This window comes from Channa argus, chromosome 14, assembly GCF_033026475.1.
Source record: "Channa argus isolate prfri chromosome 14, Channa argus male v1.0, whole genome shotgun sequence".
In the NCBI taxonomy this organism is placed as follows: Eukaryota; Metazoa; Chordata; class Actinopteri; order Anabantiformes; family Channidae; genus Channa; species Channa argus.
In genome coordinates, this window is record NC_090210.1 from 24,142,547 (window position 1) to 24,168,045 (window position 25,499).

The 25,499-nt window shown below is 42.2% G+C and overlaps 1 protein-coding gene across 4 annotated transcripts in view; it reads right to left on the bottom strand.

The window, feature by feature from the left end:
* The window catches only part of LOC137098397 (contactin-associated protein-like 4), a 106,542-nt gene extending 91,041 nt beyond the window's left edge, over window positions 1–15,501 (bottom strand). For all 4 annotated transcript variants that reach the window (XR_010910608.1, XR_010910607.1, XM_067474613.1 and 1 more), the window contains exon 1: window positions 15,284–15,501. Coding sequence is in view for 2 of the 4 variants with exons in the window: in XM_067474613.1 (XP_067330714.1) it covers window positions 15,284–15,368 (85 nt within the window). In the remaining 2 variants the exon portion in view is untranslated. The remainder of the gene's footprint in view (window positions 1–15,283) is intronic.
* Between the last annotated feature and the right edge of the window lie 9,998 nt (window positions 15,502–25,499).

Genomic DNA, 25,499 nt, shown 5'->3' on the forward strand with positions numbered 1-25,499 from the left:
CATATCAGCTGCAAAGGAGGGAAACTGGAAGTTGTGGCCACAGGCATGTATGGAGCTAGCAGCCATCCTCCCTCAGGACACATTAGAAGATAAGTGCTCTTTAAAAAAATACTTGTGTGCAGATAATTTAATGTCCTCCATCTTCCCCTGACTCTCAGACACAGCGTAACTGTCCAGAAGCAGGAAACACAAAGACTGTTTAGATAAAGTAAGAACATCTGAACTACTAAAACCTGAGAGAAGAGGCTGAGAAATTTGAAGGCCGTGCCGCTAAATCTGTCCTGCCACAGCTTGTTGATCACATCTGCCTCTGACCAGATGTGATTTTGGGAAAGACCTGTAGTATTTGCAAATCCCGAATTGACAAGGCTGAAGAAAACAGACTTTCAGAGAGAGTCACAACTGTATGCGGCAGATAAAATATAAAACAGACGAACCGGCTTCAGGCCTAAGAGACATTTCACTTCCTCTTTAGAAAAAATGCTGCTTCTGGGGCTGATGGTGGTTTGTATGGAGCAGTGCTCTGCACCAGCACGGCACATTTGTTCTCTGCCTTACTTTAATCTTTTCTTGGAGCCTAAAGTATTTTATCTCTGTGGTGATAATACCTACAGAAACATGCTTTTGCTGCTCGGTTTGCTCAGGTTAAACTTTATCGCGCTGCTGTGAAACTGTGCGACCATTCAAGACCTGCTCCAGTCCTGCAGCTACTGTAGACACGGTTCCCTAAAGACAGATAACAGACTGATCTGAGGTAGCTGCAACACCAGTTTAGACAAATTCTGTAAGATAACAACGTGATAATGAAGTATTTGTATGAATTTGATAGAGGTAGATTTTATTGGTGGGGTTGCTGTGCAACAAGCTCCTAAAAAATGCATTATAATATTTTACTGTTTTGGAATTTAGTTATACTGCACATAAACGTGGTCACGGTTGAGAAAACCTTGATGAAGAAGTCATGTTCAGTTGTTTCTTAGTTTCCAGATAATTTCCTAGAATTTAGCTGGTACGTAGTTGTTGATTTCTAGGAAATATTCCACAGAAAACCTAAGTGATTGATTTGGGACACGGGAAAATTACTGTTTAATGACAAACTATTATGGTGACGGAGAGTGAAACTAATTCTTTACCCGATGGAAAATGTACTACACCTATTTTCTTCATCTTTCATATTTGACAGATCCAATTTGTAGGAATTATGGTGAAACATTCGAGGTTCAAACAACTTTGATAATCACAGAGGAAAATGGCTTTGCCTTGATAAAGCTGCTCGCTGCTGCAAAGAAAGAAACCAAACAAAGAACCACACCAACACAAAAATGCATTGACATCCATCAATAGGAACATGGACAGTGAGATGAATAAAACCAGGTTTAGAATAAACACAGCATGGTTCTGCTAAATATGGGAAAACATGACTGTCGGTTTTTAGTCCCATTTCTCACAGTAGTGAAGCTACTGTGACAAACTGAAGTGTTTTTCTTACTTTGCAGTTACAGGAAATTCCCTTTGAAATAAAGCTAATACCTAATAGTTCTTCCCATTATTATCCTCAGGTTTTGTTTAGTAATCTATGCAAAACTCAAACCTTAATATCCTGAATTTGGAAGGTTGCACTGGAACATCCAGCAAACTCTGCAGCTGACTCACGAATCAAACCGTACATGTATCTGCGTCTGATGAAATGCAGTGGACAGTGTAAATTGGAAACATTGAACACGATCAGGATCAGGATGAAGGAAACAAGCCTCATGAGCTCCGTCCATCACAACAGTTTGAGGAAGCACTAAAAACAGCAGTGCTGCAAACTGTTGTGTTCCTCAGTTTCCCTTTTTTTGGGGCGGACGTCAAACCAGCGCAGTCGTGCAGAAAGCCAGCACTCTGGGGGCTGAATACAAACACTTTAACGCCAGCGGGGGTGAAATTGTAGAGGCAGCGGAGAACATCACAGCAGAGAAACAGAGCGGGGAAACTATTAAGCAGACATTTTCTTATCACTCTTCTTCATTCCTCCTCTCTCTCTAATCTAATCCTCTTCCTGTCTTTTCACACTTGTTCTACTTTGCTGCTCGCCTTGTTACTCTCGGTCCCGGTCTGTGTTCCCCACCTTCCTTCAAACCTCCTGTCTTCACTGTCCCCCTCCTCCTCATCAAAGATGTGAGGTGGTGCATCCACACACACACACACACACACACACACACACACACATCAGTGAGAGATAAAATAGGAGAAGGAGAAGATGATGTCAGTCGTGAGAGAGAAAACTACTGCAGACCTGTTCTTCACATTTCTGATCGACGCTGCTTCAGCTCATGCGACTCAGAGCAGCAGCTGCAGAGCTGTGGTGACCAGGGTTAAAAAAAAAACAATTAAACTGTGACCAGCATCCATCTCCGTGTGTATGGTGGACGCCGTCGAACCTGCACTGCGGACTGACATTAACCCAGGCAGCACGAAGCAAAGTGACAAGCAGATAATGAGGTGCAGCGTGGATTATTCCACAGCATGAACCTGAATTAGTCATTGTGACGAGTGTGAAAGATCTGTCATTATGAAACATTAATCTAGTAATCCCATTGTCCAAATGTCCACTGTAGGTGGACAACAGCACTTAAGACATGTACAACACTCGCTTGGTGCAAAATGAAAGCACAAGTTGAGCAGTGTCAGAGTCTCTTTAGGACAAATTTCCCTTTTTGTTTAACCAGCTCAAACCTGCTGGATTATTACATTATCAGTCCTGTGGTTCCATGAAGAACAGTGGCAGAGGACAGTGGAGAGCAGTAAGACCACAGCAAGCAAACGTCCGTCAGTTCAAATCCAACATGATCAGGGAGCTACTGTAACTTCTTTAGCTCGTTCTTTGGCTCAAAGGGCAGAGACAGAGTTGGTTGTTGCGTCACCTCATGTCACCTTTGTCCAACAGTGGAACTTGAACACATTGCAAAGACTACAGCCAGTGTGTCCTGCACCTGCATGAGAGACAAATACTCTCTGGACAGCAGGCAGCAGTGTTCTGTGTTCGTCTTAAAAATGGACAGTGACAGATAGCAGTGATATACAAAGGGAAAACAGAGCCGGCCTCTCCTGAATAATGCTGTGGGCTTCGCTTTTTTTCTTGCTTTTGTCTTTTGGTAAATGGTCTTAGCACTTTTGTCCCGTGTGCTTTACAGTCAGACAGAAAAATGTAACTAACACAAAGTCACACAGTTCTTTCCTTTCTCTCCCGCTGCACCGTCACACTGCTGTCACAAAGACATCCAGTAACCAGCATGCAAACACCGTTCAGCAAACAAAAAGTCACAAGTTGAAATACACATCTCAAAACAAGGAAAACTAAATGAAAACACTAAAGAGTGAATAAAGCAGCAGTACAACAATACAATATATTAAACACCATATACAATATTGTATAAAATCAGTGAACATCTACACAGCTAAGCTTCTTGTTCTTCTTTGGTTCACATGTTGGTCCCACCTCCCGACATTATCCAATCAGCTTGGTTGAAAAACATCTCCGCACGGCGCGTTGTTAAGATTTTGGAGGTTTGCACACGGAGCCTCTGCGACCTACGAATACCCATAATTCCCTTCTCTGTATTGGTCCACGTTCACGTGTGTCGACGGAAAGTTATAAATCGGCCTTTAGAACTGTTTCTTTAGAACAACTCCCTCGATCTACACTTACTGTTGTCAAAAACCAGATTTCTATTAAATGTGAAGACACATTATCATAATTCCAATAATATAATACTGACAGCTCGACGTGAATTTGCTGAATTGTTATTGCAATCACTGTTTGTCGTGTTGTTAGCTTTGTGTTAATGTGTCTCGAGTTGATTTTTAAACTTCCTGGAGTCACATGCAGTGCATTTTCCTCCGCGTAAAGAACCTGCTCTGTTGGCCGCTGAGCTCAGCTGTTATAGAAAATGAATGAGCACAGTGACCTTGGGAACTAATGCAGTTACATTTGGTATGTTTAATGACCTCAGTATGGTATTAAATTATGACAGTCGTAAGTAACGTATTAGCTGCTGGAAATCGAGTTGAAAGTGCATCTATTGTTGGAGTCTCAGGGTGATGGAGCATCACGGCCTCCGTGGATGAGAGCTGATATTTGAAGTGACAACAAGTCATCTTCAGTGACGGCGGCTCCGTTTGAGAAATGGCTTCATGTTTTTTGGTAGCCGGACTTCTTCTGGGGACGGCGCTGAACAGATACGGCAGGTCAGCAGACTATAACATGGAATGGGTTTGCTGCAGCCCTCCATCAACACACTTAGCTTGCTGCTCCTGGCTTAATAAACCCAGATTCATGACTGGTGGCTGTACGTTCATTCTGTAACCTCGACTTCATCACATCCCTTTCGTGGCTCCATTTTGCCTGCACACGTACCCATAAATCACATTAAATAAGAAATATGAAAAGTAGTTTGTCGTGAGCTGCCTTCGTCTTTCCCTCTCATGAATCATGAATTTCACCTTTCTCACACCGAGTGGCACTGGCTTTGTTTTTCTCTGTGCAAACATCCAGCTCACAGAAAAGCTGTAAGTTCCACTGAGGGACAGCTGTGCCCCCCCCTGAAAGAGGCTGCTGAATTCTCATGGTTTTCTTCAGCAGATTTTTCCTGGTGCAGATGAGGGCATGAGCTCACATATTTACCCCTAATATTCCCCCTGGGCCCCCGCAGCTTAAAGTCTTTCTAAAAGTACCCAGCAGCCTTCACTGGTAAATTATTGAGATGCTGCAGGCTGAATGACAAATTCATGGCTGCTGTTAGTAACTCGTATTAAATCCCCCCACAGCCCGCAGCATTTCCATAATCAAATGTTTCCTCCAACAATAAGCATGTGGGTGACCAACTCATGCAGCCTAATTAGCCTGGACAGGGATCAGCATGGTCACAGCAAAGAAAATCTAAATACCTGTCCGTCACTACAACCCTGCCGAGCCGAACAGGAGGCCTCAGTTTCTCTCTTTAGGCACAAAGTCAACACACTACAAAGTTGAAAATTTAGTAGCCGGACTGGAAATGTGGTGACTCAGAGGAGCATTTAAAGACCAGGCTGAGGGCGAAAATGCAAATCAGCACACACACACACACACAAAGTGGGACTGTAGTGGTATTATCTCTCATAAGAAGAGGATTAAAGTCTTTTAAAGTTCCTCCGATTGTCTGTCATTAGGCTGTGTTCACCCAGAGGGGAGACAACTCATGGACAATGAGACGGAGCAGGATGCGCAGAAAGTATATTTGAAAAAGAAACTTTTAAATAAAGCTCTATATTACAAACACTGTCTCATGTTAAACAATGATGACTGAACAAGCACAAACCTGCTCGTACAGGAACAGGGTCTCTCCCTGTGGTTTTTCTTTCAGGATATTTCACGTTTGACAAATCCATCATTGGCAGAGTGTGAACAGGCTTAGTAACACAGAGCGTATTAAGCAGAAAACAGTCTGACATTTTCGTTTGTTGGAATGTAAACTCACATAATTATCATTTCTTTTTCAGCTGACAGCTTAAGTCACAGTGAGAGAGCTGTCACTTGCTTACTGAGGCACTAATTACAATAAAGTGCCTTAAAGTAACGGCTCTCGCAGGTTTAAAACTGCATCACTTTAAATATAAATTCACTTTATTATAATGAATCAAAGACATTAAACGACTGTGAGACTTGATAAGTCTGACTTATTTCAACAACCACACAGAAATGTAAAACGATCCCCGAGAGGTGAAAAAGGACTCAATGACTCCAAAGAGACTTAAAACCATTACAGGAGGCAAATACATTATAGAAATACAACACAAAACGGATACAAACAGATGTAATGTGACCAAAAAGAGACAAAGAGGAAGGAAAGTGGTTCAAAGCAGTGACTCACACTGACCACAAGACACAAAACGACTCAAAATGAGCTATTTTCTAGAAATTTCTTTCAAAATGACTAAAGGAGATGTAACCACAATGTGACCATAACGATGCTTATTAGAGACTAGAAACAGACTCAAAGTAAACACAAAGGGATGTAAAAAAAAACAACAACCAGAGGACGGTGTAAAGATGAACCGTGTGCTTCAGGAATCAATGACAGAAACTACTGATTACGTAGAAAAACATCTTTAAAAAACGGATCTTATGTCCTGCAGTGTGTGTGCGTGTGTGTGTGTGTGTGTGTGTGTGTGTGTGTGTGAACTCCAAATGAACACCCATTGTCCCATCGTTAGTACAAATTTGGGACAATAAAGAAAATGACCTAAAGCCCAAAAAATAAACAATGATTTAAATTAGTGGGTGTGAAAATAGTTATGGACAAGTTCACGAAATACAGAGCTTTGACGTTGAGTTGGGGATCAGGGAAGCTACTGAAACAACGTATTAGAGTATTTGTAAATGTGTAGTTATTTTTTTTTATCCCGTGAGTTCAGGGTCACCACAGCGATGTCCGCATGTTTTTATGCCGGGACCCTTCCTGACACAACCCTCCCCAATGTGTACCGGGCTTGGGACCGGCGCTGCACGGCTGGGGATGGGGATGGGCTGCTGGGGATTCAATGTCTTGGCCAGGGGCACTTTGGCATGTGTTTGGGAAGAGGGGGGCACGAACCTCCGACCCTGCTGCACTATTTTTAAATGCAAAATGTAAAAAAACAAACTTGGGACCATGGTTGTGTCTGTCCTTCATCCTCCTCCACCAATACTTTCTACACCCGCTGCTGTTTGTTTCAGTTCTCCTGCTTTTCCTAGGAGCTTACGTAGGTAACAGTGACATCATTATGTGACTAATTCAATCTGACAGCAGGATGTAATGGCTGTAGAAAAACGTGGCATCAGTTTCATCGTCAGTGACCTGAATTCATTGTTTCCTGTGTGTGTGATTCTATTTCCTGCAGCATACAGATGCACGACTTAAACAAGCAGAACACTGCGCTGCTCAGTCGCTCTAATGACTGCATGTGTAATGAAAGGTGCTGATGTGGTGAAAGATTATCACCATAAATCTATTATTACTGTTAATATTCTTCAGCTCCTTTAACAGTAGCCATTATGCTGGTTGCACTAATAAACACAGTGCTGCAGCTTTCTTACGTTCAACTACATCTACATGGTTTTCTGTCACTTCAAAGTGGGAAACAACATGTCGTACATCTAAAGATTCTGTCTAGTCAACCTTCCACCTGCCAGGACCTCTTCCCTCCCTCCTGGAACTCCTGCCTCATCAGAAGGTCCATTCCAGCTTCTGTCATATTAGACACCACCTCCTTATCAGCCTTATAGGTGACAATTACTTAGAAATGACCCAATGACAACAACAGTATCGGCCAACGGGTCCAATCCTTCCTTTGTGTACTTGTACTTGTTAAACTTCTCAGATACTGCTCCTGATCCAACGTTAACTTCCGCACACAGGGGGAGGCGGATAAATGTCTTTGGTTTAGAGCTGTTTTAAGATAACTGAGGACAAAAGTTAAGCTGAATTCAAACTCTGCTGTGTGTCATAAGATCTAGTTAGTAACAGTCATACTCATGTTTCTCAAGAATATTTTAAAGATGTTTAAATATTTGTGACTGATATGGGCAACAGGGTTTACATATAGCAACTAGAATATGAAATTAAATCCTGCTATGGCAGATCAGCAGTTTAATCAAGGAGAGTGGAGGCAGCTTTGCATCATTAGTCCCTCTCAGGAGTGTTGATGGAGGATAGGTAATGTAGAGCCTACAAAATAGAATATGGAGCAGCGTTTCACAGCCATCAGCACTTTGTGATACGAAGGCTTTATATGTTGCACATTATTTGAAGTAACCTGTGTATTTTGATGCGATTACCTCACCCCATGCTTACCTGTACAGGTGGTAGGTTCCACTTAGGTGAGAGCATAAAATGTTAGGTGGTGAAGGAGATGGCAGCTTTCTGTGAGGTTTGTTTTTATTTTTTATGTTGTGGTAGTTTGTTTTGTGCCTGTTTAATAGTTTGTCAAATATCACCTTTTTAAGCTGCACTCTGACCTGCTGAGATGCTTCTTAAGCTTCCCTTTTTATATGTTTGTTTTTTTGTGCAAAATAGCATCATAGCACAAGAATGTTTTTTCAAATTTGAATGGAAATGGAAAGATGAAGAAAATGGACCCTGACTGCAGAAATGTAATAACAATAGACACAGTTTTCCATCTCCATGTAAGAGCTGAGGCAGGAGGGCAGAGCGGTCGTCCACCAACCCTGCAGTTTCCGGCTCCTCCGGTCACATGTTGAAGGGTCCTTGAGCAAAGCACTGAACCCAACTTAGTTGCTACTGGTGTGTGTGTGTGAATGAGAAGAGTGTAAAGTGCTTTGAGTGCCAATAGGTATTAAAGTGTTGTATAAGTACGGACCATTTACTATTTCCTGACCCACAGTATTATGGCAGCAGCATTGACAAAGTGGTGCTGCTATTCAAAATGGTGACAGAACGTTAAAACACACATCGAAACTAACAGAAAACCAGGGGAAATCTCAGAAAACCAATACGCTGACGAGTAATGCAGCTTTTGTTGTGTAGTGGTTCATTATTCTTTTCCCCGGGGACCGGACTCGATGTACAGGGTGTACAAAGGATCATTCGGATATCGCCAGTTGCTGTACTGTGTGTTTAGGTGGCTCACAATTAAACAGCAAAGGTATCTTCAAAGAATCAGCATTTTGCACCAGTGTTCAACAATTGCACTCAGAGGAATAAATCACACGAGGTCCAGGACCCAAAGCAGCCTCTTCAAAAGCTTCGTTATGATTTGAACAGCTGGATACAGCAAACCAAAACATAGTTCTCTCCACGCTCCTAATTTATCTCCAGTGAAAGCTCATTACTGCACCCACATACACTCCACACCACAGAGAAAGAGCTGGAGAGACTTTCTGGGAAATGAAGGACATGATTTTTAGACTTAATAACACTTTAGAGAATACAAGCAGGAATTTAAATTGGAAATTGGCTATTTGATCATTTACAGCCTGAACCTGATGAAGCAGTGACACAGAGAGCAGCACATCTGTTTTCACTTCCCATTAAAGTGCTGAGTACATTAACATTAACCTGCATTGTGATTGTCTGAACCTGCAGTGAGCAACACTCAGTATATCATGGCTTTAAGTCTTTGTTAATTACAGATAATGTGAGTTTCAGACCCTGAGAGTCAGGGCATTAAAATATCTAAAGTATCCTGCTTTATATTTTTAGTAATTGTTATCAGTGTATTTTGCTTCCAAACACTAAGAGGTTTCTAACAAAGAGCCGTGTCTGTCTGGTAAAAAGGGACGTTTGTGGAGGATGCTATCGGGAATCTCTGCTCATCTGTCCTCAAACGTCTCTTCCTGCTCCTCAGAGCTGATCCAACAACAAGCTCTTTTCCCTTCAGCGTTGTTTTGAAGACCTTTGGTTTAACATATTGATGCAGGTCAAGAAACGGGACTGGTGAGTTGGTGCTACCACTCGATAGTTACTGAATGTTACAGGCACCACCCTAATTTAGTAAAGAGGAGGTTGGGGTGGATGAGTGACGAACCCAGAGACCCCAGTCTCTCTCCGACCATCTCCTTCTTAGTCCAGTCTTTGTTATTCCTCCTTCAGTTCCTACATAACCCGCAGTGTAGCTCAACCATAAACCGTTCACACAAAGCTTGAAGCCCTGAGATCAGCTAATGTAATGTTTTCTCACAGTTCCTCTGGAGTTACAAAATACTTCAGGCAGAACTTATGTTCTGACACATGCAGTCTCTCCCCAACAGCTGTAAGCGGAGTTTCATGCGGTCTTAAGAGCTGAAGTCAGGTTTAGCTTTGGGCATTTGTGCTCAGCAACTCAGGGAAAAGTAACAAAAGAAAAGTGCAAGTGCAAAAGAAAACACCTCAGGTGCCCTTTTCTTGAAAAACTAAATCAAAATCCTCAAACCTGACTGTTTGGAATAAAACCCATTTTCCAAAGGGGTAAAAACAAACAAATGAAAGAACCAGGTGGATTTCTGAGGCAGCAACGGAATGAGCAGCGACCAACAATGCACCAAAGCTTATTAAATCTGTAATTAAAACAGAAATAAAAGTCAAAGTACGACAGTGCTCAGGGGAACCGTGAAATAAATCAGAACAAAACAAGTCATGAGACAGTAACACTTTCCGAGGGCACAATTAGAGACACAGCGGACCAGCAAGAGCCTCTGTGTGGGGAATAATGAACGAAAACCGCTAATGCTGCCGTTGTTATTCACAGAAGGTCCTGCTCAATATATTTCTGCTGTTTCTCACGATTTTTGTAAAGGTTTTCCACAGTCAAGAACTCTCGACATTATCAACCATAACCACCGGTTTCATTCTGCCACTTGTCTTTGGTAAACAATCAGAGGTAGATACTGAGATTTATAGAGAAATACTCCATGTTTCATTCTTAAACCCACTCAGGTGTGAGCTCATTTGAATACAAATTGGATGCTGATTGGTGGAGGCAGAATGAGCCAGAATAATGGTTCTGGGGCAGGAATTGTGTCGGTGTCACCTCTGTCTCAGATGCTCCAGAAGGAATTTTTTTAACTATTGCAAGATGACAGATAACGTGCTCTCATCATGTCGGTCTGCCCACCACTTTGGTCCTGTCTCAAACAACTAGTGGTTAGTAATGTTCATGTAGAACAGGTGTTCAAGGTGCCCATCTTAAGAATCCTTCAGCCTCTGTCATCACCAGCAGCTTGACGCTTCTGGCTTTAATGAAATGGATCAACAAATATTGAACAGGATGAACTGTAAAATAATGAAGATCAAACTTTTCATTAAAATCATCCCAACAAATCAAAATGTCAGTATTCAGCCCCTAAACGATTTTGCAATGTTGCAGTTGCGACAACAAACTGAATTCAATCAGTCCTGGTGAATTCTGCCGCGACACTATCACTGCAAATTTGAGCTGCAGTCTGTACTGACTCTGATCAACTCTGAGTGTTTGTTAATGACACAAGCTCCTGATGTTCTTCATGAAAGTGGCAATAAACAGCTCGTCACCCTGAACTTAAACAAAATGTAGAATGTCTGCAAACACCAAACTCCCTGACTGAGGTTGTAGCATCCAAATCTATTTTCAGCTTCCTCAAGTTCTGGAATCAAGGTGAGTAAAAAAACAAATGTTTCCCTGAATAACACTGTCTACAAAGACAACATGGCATCTCACATGACGCCTACATTTGTGTGCACACCTACCACCTGTTCACTTACTAATGCATGGGGAGTGCTTTGTTTCGTCAAAGCAAGGGGAGAGGAGCCCACAGAATATGAGGGAAACAGCAGGGCTGGACCCAAATATTCGACCATTCAGATAGTTGTTCATTGGGAAGGTATTCGATTTTCTATTTTAGTATTTGAATTGTGAAATTGCATTTAGCATTTCCCTGAATGCAGCTCCAGGAGAAATTCAGCTTCAGACAGGTAGAGCCAGGCATCTGCTAAAGCCAGGAAGTGTGCAACTTTGTACTGAGGTGTGAAGAGAGCCAGTGGACTGCACGAGATCTCCAGGTAGAGCCGGGATGATTCACTGATGTGATCTGCACCACAGACAAACAAGCTAATCCAGGTTAGAGACTGACAGACACGTGGTGGTTTTGGTGTCCGTATGGGGACTGATATCGTTGAGTCCACGTCCATCTACAGAAGCAGGACACTAAAACACTAAAACCACATGACGTATATTTCTAATAGCATTTCTTCTGACTTTAAAAGAACGTCTCAACGCTGATACCTGAAACCAACTAAACATCAACCACCCCTGTTTCTGGCAGCTTAAAGGCCCTTTTACATTTACATTTGAGTGATTTGGCTGCTGGTTTCTGAGCTGCCACACACACAGCGACTCTTTCATGTTGTAATACTGGAAGGAGATTAAACGCACAGTGACATTACGGCCCTGCAGGTAGCCGCTTCACACGTCGACTCTCCTGAATCCGCAATGAACTCCGGTGACTCACCGGCTCACTGCTCCTGCTAACAAGTTATTGGATCTGTGGCTAAAAAAAATTTGTATTTTTTGCTTTCTTGTCATTTAGCAGCAGCTTCATAATGAAGAGTCAACTGTGTCCAGGGGAGATGGTGATGTGAGGCTCAGTCTGAAAACTGCCACTGATGCCTCCACCTCTGCAGGTGGAGCTTATTATGCTGCAGTGGTTTATGGTCCATGCATGATGAGTGCACTGCTGGTTAGGGCGAGCGAGATAAAGTGTGAGTGAGAGAGAGACAGAGAGAGGCCAGTGCCAAGAAGACGAGCCTAAATAGACAAATAAGGCACAGACACAACTACAACTGCAGCCATTTAAAACATGGAAAATATTCAACTTTTATAATTCTGTCATGTCCATCACATTCCTCCCTGATTTCTGGATCATGTGGGAATAAATTTGTTTGTAAAGCTTTTACAGCAGCAGCAGTAGCTGGATGTATGAGTGCAGCCTCCAGTGTAGAGCTAAAGCTGGAATTGGTTCTTCCGTAACATACATCACCTTCCAAAAAGTATTCACACCCCTTGAACTTTTCCACATTTTGTCATGTTATAACCATGAGCACGAGTGTATTTTGTTGGGATTTTATCGGATACATAGTTGTACATAATTGTAAAGTGAAAGAAAAATGATAAATGGTTTTCACATTAATTTTTTCTACCTCAAATTCTGATCTTTCCCAAAACCAAACGAGCCAATTTGGGCCTAAACTTCAGGAATGTGTCATAAAACCGTGATTTGTGTTTTGCAAGAGAATCAGCTACAATATGGACAAAGTATTGTCACAGACGACTCGTTGCCCAAATCTAAACAAAGCCTCGTGAGAAGATGTGGATACAACAAGTTAACCGGATGCTTCAGCACTGGTCACAAATTGATGTTTTTGGGTTCAACTTCTTGTGTGTCTCTGCATTGTGTCCTCTCTAAAGGTCGTCATGGTGAAGAGGATGTTGTGTAGCTCAGGTCCCCTGGACATCATTTTCCCTGCTCGACAGAGCTGCAGCCAACTGTTATTTTTTGGTTGAATAATCATCATTGAAAACTGCTAAAAATACTCTCATACTTCAGACCATCACAGTAGAGTTCACGCAGTAGAGATCTCTTAGTGGCTCCATCTTACTTCCTGTGATGCATTGATGCATGTTACGTAAATCAACGTATTTATAAAATCGATTATCTCAATTAAGTTGTTATGTCACCTCAACCTTACTGCTCCCAGTATTTTAGTTATTGTCTCATCCATTAGATTGTCTCTAACTGTAAACCTATTGAGTTGCTCTGAGCTAACCGCTAACTGATGTGACGTAACCTGACCCATCTTATGAAAAGTTGACTGGTTTTGTTAGTGTTTTTGTTTTAGCAGCAGCTATGCTAAGGGTCAGCGTTACGTGAATTAACACACACGATAGACTGTGGGATACATTACGGGTGGTCATCAGGGGAAAGTAGGCTGCATTGCTTGTTGCATTTGAAGGAGCTTTTTTTTTTTTTTGAGAGCTTTGTTGGGGCTGTGTGAGGTGTGTGGTCTTCAAATGCTGCCTTCGAAGGATGCAGCCCCAGAAAATAAGCCACAGCCACAGACTGCAAAGCCTCTGGAGAAAAGAATTGTGATTTTGTGCTATTAAAAAAAAGCCAAAGACAACGTGCATCAAGTGTGGGTCAGCTAAAGCATGGATGTATAAATGAAAACAGAATATGAGGTTCATAAATTCCCCAGACTGAAGAGTTTGACTAATGTACTTCTTCTTGAAACTCCTGTTAGCTTTGTTGCAGATGCTGGTGTGGAGAACATTTCATTTTAATTGTTGGTATATGAAGCCAGGTGACCTCAGATCACACAGCTCCAACTCCCTTTTACTCAGGGAGAGGAATAATCAGATATAGTGAGAGAAATGTCAAAATTTGTGCAGCGTCAGATGAAGCTATGAAACTGCATTGAAAAAGCAAGTAAATACAGAGAAAGATGTAGAAATGTGGACATGAAAGGAGGGAAAAAAGCATAGAGACTGGAAAAGGAGGAGGATGCTGAAGAGCGAAGGGCTCCACAGCAGGAGGTCAGAGAGTCAGGTACGAGAGAAGGAAGAGAAAATGAGCCTGGAGAGAAAATGAAATGAGATGAAGAAAAAGAGAGACGCTATGAAGACAAGGAGGAGGAGGACAGAGCAATGAGCCGAACGTCGGGGAGGAGGAGACGGAGCAGCACGACCAGCAGGATGGAGGAGAAGAGAAAGTAATGGGATGGAGCTGGACATGGTTTGTTCACATGGGGAGAAAGGAAGAACCAGGAACCTCCGGTTCATCTGTGCAGTACTGTTACATTTCCCTGAGTGTCTCACAGCCGACTGCAGCACAAACCTCAGACTGAAAATCTAAATCCCACACAGACACAAAGCAGCATGTTCGACGTATCGCTAACCTGATAAATTCAATCAGGATTTACATCATTGTGCGTTTCTGTAAAATAAAGCAGCAGCTTGAGGAAAGTTTGGCTCACAGTGAGTTAAAGGAGGACACGGCAAAGGACTTGTTCCGTTTGTCCTCTTTTCTGTCCTCCTCACGTCCAACACCCTGACACAGACCCTGGCACTTGGCTCAATACAAAGATTAGTTTTTCCTTCATCACCCGTGTCACAAACAGGAACCACCAGCCACCTCTCCACCCTGCAGACAACCTGGCTGCTGTCCGGAGTGTGTGACACAAACGTGGCTCAGTCCCAGGATCCTGGTCGTGCTGCACCTGACCAAATTACCCAGCACACAGTGGATACAACCTTCCCTCTTCAGAATCCTCTGAAATGCAAAGTTCTTTAGGCCGATTCTCCATCACATTGTGATGGAGAGATAAAAGAAAAAAAATACGTAAAATACATTTTTATTTAGTAATAGTGAATCTAAGAACTGAGCCACTGACGCGTGGACGCTGGATCCAAGTTTGGTGCAAAAATGCGCAGGACACAGGTTTAACAGGCTTCTGCAGCAACAGTTTGATTAAAATGCTGCAGTTTTATAACAAACACTTAATTAAACCGTTTTCATCAGATCATCTCAGTTCTTTTATTCTCTTTTTTAAACCGCGCAGAAACCTTCCGAAAAAAACTCCCTGTATCCTACTTTATCCAATTTACCATTGATAAACGCGTCACACGGCCGATTCTCGCTGCTGAGAACCCAATCCAGACGGTCTGACAGAGAAATAAAGCCCGTTTTAAAGGCTCCTCTCCGAGTCTGCGTTGCGTTTCCTCCCTGAGAAGTAGAACAGCGCAACCCGCTCACCTTCTCCGCTTGTCCCGTGCCAGCTGGAGAGAAGCAGGGCGACCTGGACCATAATCCCAAACCCTCTTTTAGTCCACGGATCCATGATGAGGCGACAGAGGGTGCAGCAGAGGACGGCGAAGCTCTCCTCTCCAGCTCCAACACCGATAACGTGAAACTGAACCGAGTGAGGAGAAGAAGGAGCGTGGAGAGTATGTGTGTGTGTGTGTGTGTGTGTGTGTGTGTGCGTGTGCGCGTGGGGGGGGGGGGGGGGGGGGGGCAGTTCAAGCCTCCTCCTCTTGGTTTCTAAAACAGCCTGAGCTACTGTGTCCATTTATTAAAAAAGACACTGGTCACCGTTTACTGAGCCAACGAGGCGACAAATTCAAGCCTGCGCTGCCTGTTAGCGTTGATGCCATTCAGTATAACGTGTGTGTGTGTGTGTGTGTGTGTGTGTGTGTGTGTGTGTGTGTGTGTGTGTGTGTGTGTGTGTGTGTGTGTGTGTGTGTGTGTGTTTATGGAGCTGCCAATCGTCACAAACAATTTCAGTAAAAAAAAGCTCTACATTTCTAGTTGTTGATGATTTTTTTGTTCATCATCTCAGTCTGTTGAACGTATTAACTTCTAAAAACCAGCTCCAACAGGTGAATCAGGAATTTCAACTTCTTCCTCTGGTTTAACAACAGTTGATGCTTGGCTCAACTGTTGACGCACTCTGAGAAGATGATGTGTGCTAACACTTATTTCCCCTCCTTCCAGGAGAAGACGGCAGAAAACAGGACGATCTGGACACACAGTAAACCCAAAAGTCTCCCATCACGTCCACTGCAGGGTCTTCTGACAAGAGCTGCAGATTTGGAGCTTGTTGGTGTCTGGTTATCAGCCTCTGCACGCTTTTAGTGTGGAGGGACTAGATGCTGGTCCAGCTTTGTGGAGCGAGGACGATGACGCCTGTGAGCTTCTGATCAGACTGAAGGAAATCTGGCTTTGCAACGTGACGTGTAAGCAAACAATGACATGACCCAGTTTAGACCCTTGGAATTAGTGCAAGAGTTCAGACATGATCAGTGGAACTACAGCGATTTGGTGTTTGTTCATAGTGTGCATGTGAATCTCTGAGGGACATCAGATGCTGCAAGATGAAGCACACGAGTAGAAAATAAAACTGAGGAAACATGTCACAAAGATGAAAAAACATCAGCTTTAATCAGTTTTAATTGGTTTCATTTTCTCATCAGTTCCTGAACATCCACTGGCTTCTGTGCTGACAAGGTGACGCAAACGTTGTCACTTCTACACCTAGAGACCTGGAACTGAACCGACCGTACGAAAGCTTCATTTGCTACCAGTAGTGGAGGATGCAGTCCAAAGTGTACTTAGCTAAAAGTACAAATACACAAAGATGTACTGTATTAAAAGTATAAGTACCCACTGACATGTCAACTTAAGTTAAAGTAAATAAGTACAAAAAGTCTGCACTAGTGCACATGTGGCTGCTTCGTTCAGAAGGTGGACAAAAAAAATCTCCTCAGTCCATCAATCATATGAATGGGAGAATCAGCAGGGACCAGCTCTGTCCCAGTTATACAGCAATAATAACCAAGAACTGGCTTTGCTGCAACTTTCTGAGCGCACGGCACAGAGGGAGGCAACAGTTACAGTTCAGGAAACGTGGTTTGATGGACTTTGTCTGAAAATAGAGCATTAGTCTGGGGGTTTTCCCTCCTGAGCAGTGAATGCAGACCACCGTAGACAGGCTGCATACCGGCTCACTTTGAGTGCTGCTAATATGTCAAATAAGTCTTTAATTATAACCGTGGAAAAAGAAACGAGTAAAAAGTATTTGCTCTTAGATGTAGTGGATATGTGAAAAATGTCCTTTCCACCCTGGTGGCTGCTCCTGATGCAAAATGCGAACAGGGGGTTTGGTACATACTGCAGCCTCTGACGTTCACCCCCCACATCTCAGAGAGTAAACCAAGATCAGGGGGGAATAAAGTCGTGAAGCAGAGAAATACGGCCGGTGTAGAAAATCATGGTTCAGACCTGCTGAAAGCAAAGCAGGTGATTACAGTCCTGTTAAAATAAAGAGGTGCAGTAATTCATTTTACCAGAGACAATGAAAACGCAAATTATTTTTCATTGCTCAGCACAATCACATCTCAAAAACTACGGCGGCGTGTCGCAGTTACCAGAGGAAAAAAAAAATTTAGAGACCGTATCTTCTCCTGATTATGAGACACAGCTCTCGTACTTCACTTCACTTTTTTCATAAATATTCTCACTTTCAGATCAAAATAAAAAAGTCTTTGTAGAAATGCAAGTCAAGCACAGGCTGCAGTATGAGCATCAGCTCTAGGTGGCGCTGTAACATGAATCAATATCCACATCTGTTTGGTTTCACTTTGGCTCAAAGGGATATTTGTGATACTGAACATGTCTGTATTCAGATGGGAGTAAACTTTAAATGTTGCAGTAATGACATTGATGACTGACCTGTTTCACAACCAAAGGGAAGTTGGTTATAAAAGGAATTTAATCATATGTTTTAACCTACAGTCTAGTTAGAAATAACTGGTTGGCTGTGTGTTGCTAATGCTATTAACTTAACTAAATGATAATGGAATTAAATGTTTGGATATTGCTCATAATAATTATACTTCATACATGGCCAAATTTTTATAATATAACATCTCCAGAACAAACTACTCTAACCATCTAGATAAGTTAATAACTAGATTCTCTGGACAAAAACACATTTTTCAAAACTGACATCATCTGCCTCATTTAAAATAATAAAATAAAATAAATTGTAGCAGTGTCATTAAACACATGTAGGTCACTGACCAGCAGACCAGATGATTTGTTACAGCATCCACACAGTGAAAGTGAGTCTGAGGATTCAGGGAAAACCAGGTTCTAAAGCATCTTTACAGATTTAGAAAACCTCAGCTTATTGATTTTTTAAATCAATGTCTTTGTCTCTGAGGCTTCAATTTGAGGTGAATTAACTTTGCTTAAGCTGCAGTTACAGGTGTCTAACAGGTGTGTAATCATTGTGAAAACAGTCCTGGAGTAATGGAAGATCTTTAATCCATTGAGTTTTGCAAAGAACTTTTCCATGTAAAGTGCTCAGTGAACTCTAACATGAAATCCACACTAACATCAGACTATGGCCATCTACTCCTAACAAAATGGCCACATGCACATAGTCACATGATGTCCAGAGCCTTAAAGGACGCCACGTTTGAAAAACTGGACACACTCAGCAGCTAAAATCGGCTACTATGGATGGAGCTCGATTATCTTAGATGTTCAAGAAATCACGTCAACTTTGTTCACCAGGCCAGACGCTGTCAGTCACATCTGTGTATGATGCTTCATCCACAAGTGTTTTTCCATCTTCTGCTGGTTTAATGCCACCGAGTGGAGGTGAACTAAAAGGTTTTCTATCTAGTTAGGTGCAAACAGGCCCCGTTTTGTTGCCTTCTTTTATTTGGCACAGCTGCTTGTGTGTATTTCTTTCATCGACTGCTCTGATGGTGATTGGCTCCCATCAATAGAAAGGAGCAAAAGGCACAGGCCAAAGTACAGTGCCCCCCGTCTTCCTGCCACGTAACACCTGCCAACATGAACTAGTGATCCCAGGGGTCCCGGAGGACAAACGGCACATTCGCGTTGCATCCCACAGTCATCAGGGGAGTGTTTGTGAAGGTGATAACTGGATCTTAAATCTCTAAGCCGTCTCCATCACAGTTTTCAACTTGTTACTAAAAATTTGATTCTGTGGATAAATGTTGATAAAAAAAACCTTTTATGTCCTTTCTGCTTGCTCTAACACTTTTCACTGTGGTGACATTTTACATCAAAAAATTTTTTTCCTAACATCAGTGTTAAGACACAAGGTCGAAGCTTTTAAAGTATTTCAACAGGGTGAAATTCTGTAGTGACATCTGTTCATTCCAGCAGCACTGGATTCACTCTGGTTGTTGCATTAACAACCGGTAAGTGTGAAGTGAACAGTAATATCTCTTGTTTGGTGGCCGAGATGAAACGTGAGCTGAATGCATGTGACTTCCAGACAGGAACATTAAACGGTTGATCAAACTGAAAATAAAAAAATTAGCATTAGTCAGCAAAGGCTCAACCAGATTCACTTCTTCGGCAAGTTTCAGATGAAGACAGTTGTTTAGAATCTCTAACACTGAAGCTAAAGAACAGAATCCAGCAGCTTTGTGACTGGAAAAAAGAGAAAATGCGATGCTGCAGCGTATTCAGTGTGTTCTGCAGAGGCAGAACATGCAGAAGAAAACATGTCTCTGAAATGTTCCTCTGTTTTTCCCTTTTGTTCCTCATTCACTTTTCTGCTGAACAGTAGATGGAGTGAGCAGGTGATCGATGCCCTCTGACACTGCTTTGCATTCAGAGCAGGAGCTGCAGGAGAGAGTCCGAGTTTCTTTGAGAGCAGAGCACAGATCACGCTGCAGACAGCCAGGGAAAAAAAGCAGAGTGTGTTCTGTGGTAGAGGCTTGTTCCTCTGTTGGATGTTAATTAAAGACCAATTTCAGCTGAATCCCACTCTGAGATACACAGCGTCTACAGTTCAGTTCTCGCAAAAGCCAAACTGCTCCCTCTCACATAAGACACGTTACAGCTCCTGGTGGTTTTGCTGAGATAAAGGGGTTGAAGAGCAGGAGGACACTAGGACGTCTAATTGGAGACTCAGAGCTCTTTGACTGACAGGATGAGGGTTTTTTCTTCACAAACAACAAAAAGGGAGAAAGACAGAGACCTGCAGATAACTTCAGAAACTGCCCTGCAGCCTTATTAATAAAGCATCATGTCGAGGTGTGTGTGTGTGCATGTAGAAGTTCATCAACAAGACTTTTACTTTCTGACGCTAAACTGTGACCACAACAAAACCAATGGATTAAATCTCGAGCACTTTACTCGATCATCCTGTTTCCATTGATGTCTGTTCCAGTAACATGTGCATGTAGCACATTTCATCAGTTCCCCACTGAGCTGCTGAAGTCGTGTTGCAGACTGTCAGACAGGCACAATTAAAATCAATCAGCGCTGAAAAAAATAAAAAATAAAATTCAAATATTCAAAACAATTTTGAATCAAAAAATATTGCGAGTTTCAAAATTCTAATAGTTTGTGAGCTGCACATTTCAATCCTGCTAATTAAAGCAGGCTCAGCTTGTTGCAGACGAGTGTGACATGTACACTGAATCTAGGAGGAATAAAACAGCTTCTGGTGTAAAATAGACTGAGGGAAAAAGCAGGAGAACTTCGTGCACTGAAATCAGTGTCTCTGGATTTCAAATAGGTGTTTAAGTGTATGCTTAGCCCCACTGGGACGGCCTGGTGTTGTATATCTGAGTCAGCACAACTCGCATATCATCGAGGGATATCGTTTTTTTTTCAGTATATTTTTATTCGTTTTCTATTATATATATTTTTAAAAAAAAAGACATTGAATGGAATTAAGTTGAAAACCATTGAAAAAGCCTTTAAATGATCTTCACGTTCTCCTGACATTGATCTCCTCTGATGGTGGATCATTAGTCAAGCTTCAGATTTGATTAAATCTAAGTACATGTCATATTCATCAGAGATTGACAAAAACACTGGCCAGACATGCTGTTCAACAACTCATAATTACCTCTGCTGACTGGATTTAACGAAGCCTTCTAAGAATAAATGATTGAAAAAGTCTGACAAGTGCACAGAAAGTCATCCGTTACCTAGATCCAGACTTTGTGTGAGATTAAGAGGAGGAGGAGAAAAGCGCCTCAGGTATATGATCAGTGCTGTGGTTTTTTTTTAAGCTCTACCTGACAGATGGTTTGAAATGCCCGTAGGCTGTTTTATGATGAAGACAGCAGGAGCAGGATTCCTCTAAGGTGCTTTGTGTTTCTGTTGGGTGGACAACAGGCGAGCTGCTCTTCATCTGAGTGTAGTGTTCAGCTGTAGGTTTCCTGCAGCTACATGTCTTTATTCCTGCAGGCTCCTGGACACAAACCAGTATGTGTGGAGGTCAGTGTCGAAACAATAAAGATCCACCAGGAACATTAAAGAGGTGGTTCACAGTTCTCATTGACAAAGGACACTTTGACATGCAGGACCCAGGACTCAAACCACAAACGCTGCAGTTCTACCAGTTTAATCTATGTGTGAAGCGTCTACAGCTCAATAATTAGGGTGTAATTTCCTGTTTGTTCTATATGTAGACAAAGACAGCTTTCACGAGGTGTTGTCCTCTTTGTTGAGTGTTTTTACGCCGGATGCCCTTCCTGCTGCAAACCCCTACCATTTTTATCTGGGCTCGGGACCGGCACCACCCTTGGAGGCTGGTTGGGCGTCACACCTGGTGGGGTGGGATTCAAACCCGCTGCCTTCTGCATCCCAACCCAATGCTCTACCACTGAGGCACCAGGTCCCCAGTGAGACTCACTACATATATGCACCAAAAAAAAACAACAACTTGAACTCTTCTAACCTGCCTCCTGATGAACTTCAGTGAATCTAAATACTACATCGTACATTCCCACTTGTCCAGGAACCAACCCTGACAGTTTGCTAGTTAACCCTGCACTACACACTTCTGATTACTTGGATCAGGTGTGTTTCATCATTCTGAAGCTGAAACATATCAACTTGCATTTATATTTTAGAGGGCAGTTTCTAAGCTGGACCAATCATCTCCCAGCTCCAGCTCTGTGGTTTCATCATTATTTCATCCACTCCAACTCTCAGCAATAGAGCAAATTAGCTTGTTTTCCAAAATGTAAAATCTTCCTTGAGGACAGCAAATGACACGAGTTACTAAAGAGGAAGGATCTATGAATGTGACCCTACAGCAATGCACTGCATTCACCAAAGGGAAAAGAATTAATGACCTTATCTTGTAATTATGAGATCCACAAATACTAATCTCATATTTACAAGATCAGGAAGCAGGATGTTTTGTGTTGCCATGAATACAGTCAGTCACACTCTGGGCTGTAAGATGAACCTCAATTTAGTTTTTGACATTTTGTTCCACCGAATCAGATAACGACAGTTCTGTTTTACTTTAGGAAGTATTCAAAACTGTCACTGAAATACTGTGATGCTGATTGTAAAAAGCTGATTATTCTAAGATGCTGCTGTAAACATCATCACATTATGATGTAAATGTTCTGCACTTCGTCTGTTTAAAGGACGCTGTCCTTCCTGTAGCAGCACAGAGCCTCTGATCGAGGTGCTGAGCCACTTCTGCCTGGGATCAAAGATAGACAAACAAAACCAGCACATCATCTTACTTCATCTGACTTTCCCCCGAGAAACATGAATGTTTTTACACGTCTGGTTCACTCGCAGCTGAACGCAAACTAACAATTGAGATCTATGAAACCAGGCCTCGTAAGAGGAGCAGTTTAAGTGGCATCAGACGTGAGCACAGTCCAACTTTCCTTTGTTTTATCCTGGAAAAAGCTGATGTCACACAGCAGCTTCGCTAATCTCCGAGTGAAGCAGATTAGACTGGCAGCAGCCTCCTGAAGTGTTGTATCAGCTCCTCTCTGCCAGGAAAGAAACTGGATCACACAGCAACATACAGCAGCTTTTCTACAATAAACTGAAAAGTCCCAGACATCATCACTATAAACACTAAAAAACATGTTAATTGAACTGGAAGCTTAATGAAAAGTGAGTTAGTGGTTCTGCAGTGAGCAGACCATTGTAGAAATGTGTAGCTCCATCAGCATTAATGAAATGCAAGCATGATAAAAGGTCAAAGTTCAGTTTTCTTGCAGTGGAAGTGACCTCTGTGTGTTCTGTAGTGGTGGGGGTCAGTTAAGGGACTTTTACTTGAAGTAAAAAAACAAAAAGCTTCTTGTTTCTCTGATGTTACATTATGCCACCAAATAAAGTGCAAGTCAAAAAGTAATTTTCTGCAGATTTGACTCAACATGAAAGTGGGCAGGGAAAGAAGAAAGTCAGGGCAGACAGATGTTTTCATCCACATCTGGTGACTTTAAATCAGAAGTATTATCTGCACTGTTACTGAAACTCAAACTGAAATGTCAGTGTCCCACGTTACATTCATTCACTACAATGAGACTAAATCCACTGATCAGCACCGACTCAGTTACTGGAACATCAACTCTGAAGGAAAGTACATGTTTTTTCTACATTAAATACATATTAAAAGTCTAAATATGGAAGCAAAGGAAATTAAGTATCAAATTAGAATTTTCAAGATGGCTCAGAGGAAATTAATCAGGTCAATCAGAGGTCTTTGAATAACTGGAGTGTAAATGAATTCAAGCAGAGCTTCACTATGTTAAAGCATTAATGGCCTCATTACGTAAGTAGAGGAAACCTGAACAGTGAATTTGAATGAAGGAGGCGAATTGGAAATACTGCGTAGAGGGAATTTGTCTCCAGCCAAATTATAAATCATGTGCTTATGTTGAGTTTGTGGTTGTAAAAACTGGTTTGTTTCCGTCAGTTGCTGCAGTTCGTCCTCACTCAGAGTTTGAATTACCCAGAAAGTTGGTCTGCAGACAGGGAGGATGAGGGATGAAAGACCGGTCAGCAGCAGAGTGAAGGGAAGATCAAATCATTGTGAGGGTGGTACTTTTGATTAAGGTTCATTTAGTGCAAAAAAAAAAAGTGCAGAGCAGCTGGGTAATGAGAAGTCAGGATAACACACCAGCTAGATCCCTGCAGTGCTGACATGAGGTGATCACATGAAATATGTGAATGAAAAGTGGGTAAATTTAAAAAATGATGAAATCGGTGTCATTTTTTCCAAAACCATCTAGAGAAAGTAGAAACCAGAGGAGCAGCCTGTCAGATCCAGAGCCAGACAACAGTAACAGGCTGCTTCACAATGTTTAACTGGTGAACAATGAGAAGACGAGAGGCAGAATGTTTTCAGTCTTCACCTTCTGCAGCTGCTATTCTCCACCGTCGGGCTCCACAGAGCTGCTTCCTGCAGCTGAGGAGAGTGAATGCGGAAAATAAGTTGGACGCAGCAGAGACTCAAACACTGAGGGTGTCAAAAAGCCTGGACCCACCAAAGTCTGATCACTGCTCATCAGCAGCAGCAGCGTGTGATTTGGAGCCATTTACTGCTTAAATGGCCAAAGTCGCTGGCGGTAGATTGTTTCAGCTTCACCGATCTTTTATTCTGAAGGGAACCTGAGGGCTAATGTGTGTATGTGAGCACTGTCTGTGAGGGAAGTGAGTGATCCTTTGTACTGAGGGTGTATTACTGCAGCAACAGAGGCTCACATCCTTCCAAATGATTACGTTCATTATACACATACTTTTTATCAAGTAGTTCAGTAGAGCTCCAGTATTTGGGCCAAACAGACCCTGAACACTTTAAAGTAGAGTTAAAGTAGAACTTGTTCAGTTCTGTTGACTTATCAGAACGGTCATGTATGACTCCACCTAAAAGATTCTGTTCATCATTTCTGCTTTTTTTGTGCATGTTAGAACGAACTTCTCCAATGTTTCCATCTCACACATCTGTCAAAAACCAAAGTTTGAATAATGATAGTACATAATAGTCTTTACTGAGGTCTGTTTTATGCTTTTCACACCCTCATGAAGAAGATGTTCTGAAAATCCAAGTCCGCAAAATTACCAGGACATCCCCAGGACACGCCATAGACCCGTCAGTGTTTACCTGCACACCTCATCCATTCATTCATTCATCCATCATCTTCCTCTTTTGACACCTCATGCTGCAATGATTTGTCATTTTAGTCGTGTGCTTTGACAGTGGATGCAACCAATTGTTCGTCGCAAAGCCCTGAAACCATTTCCTGCAACATTCAACATCAGAAAACTGGGCCGGTGGAGAACTTGCAGTCGTAAGAACTTGGGGATTGATGCAGGCCAGTGGTTCTCAATCTTAATTTGGGCAACTCAGCCTTTGGTTCAGAGTCTAGTTTAACTGCTTTTCTCTATAAATAAGAGAATTTGAGTTATTAAAAGAGAGTAAAATCATTCACGTGTCACAGTTGGGACATGAAAATTCACACATGATTCCTCTGTTTGAGTTTCTGTCCCAGTGGAAAAGGTAAAACGCTGATAAAGGCTATTAAAGACAAACACAGTGAGAATGGAAATAATGGGAGAAAAAGTGTAATGGGACTTTTATCTTTGCTTTTCTTTCTCTTAAATGGCTCCTGAACTTCTTCAGACCAGTTGGAGTCTCGGGCAGGAAAAT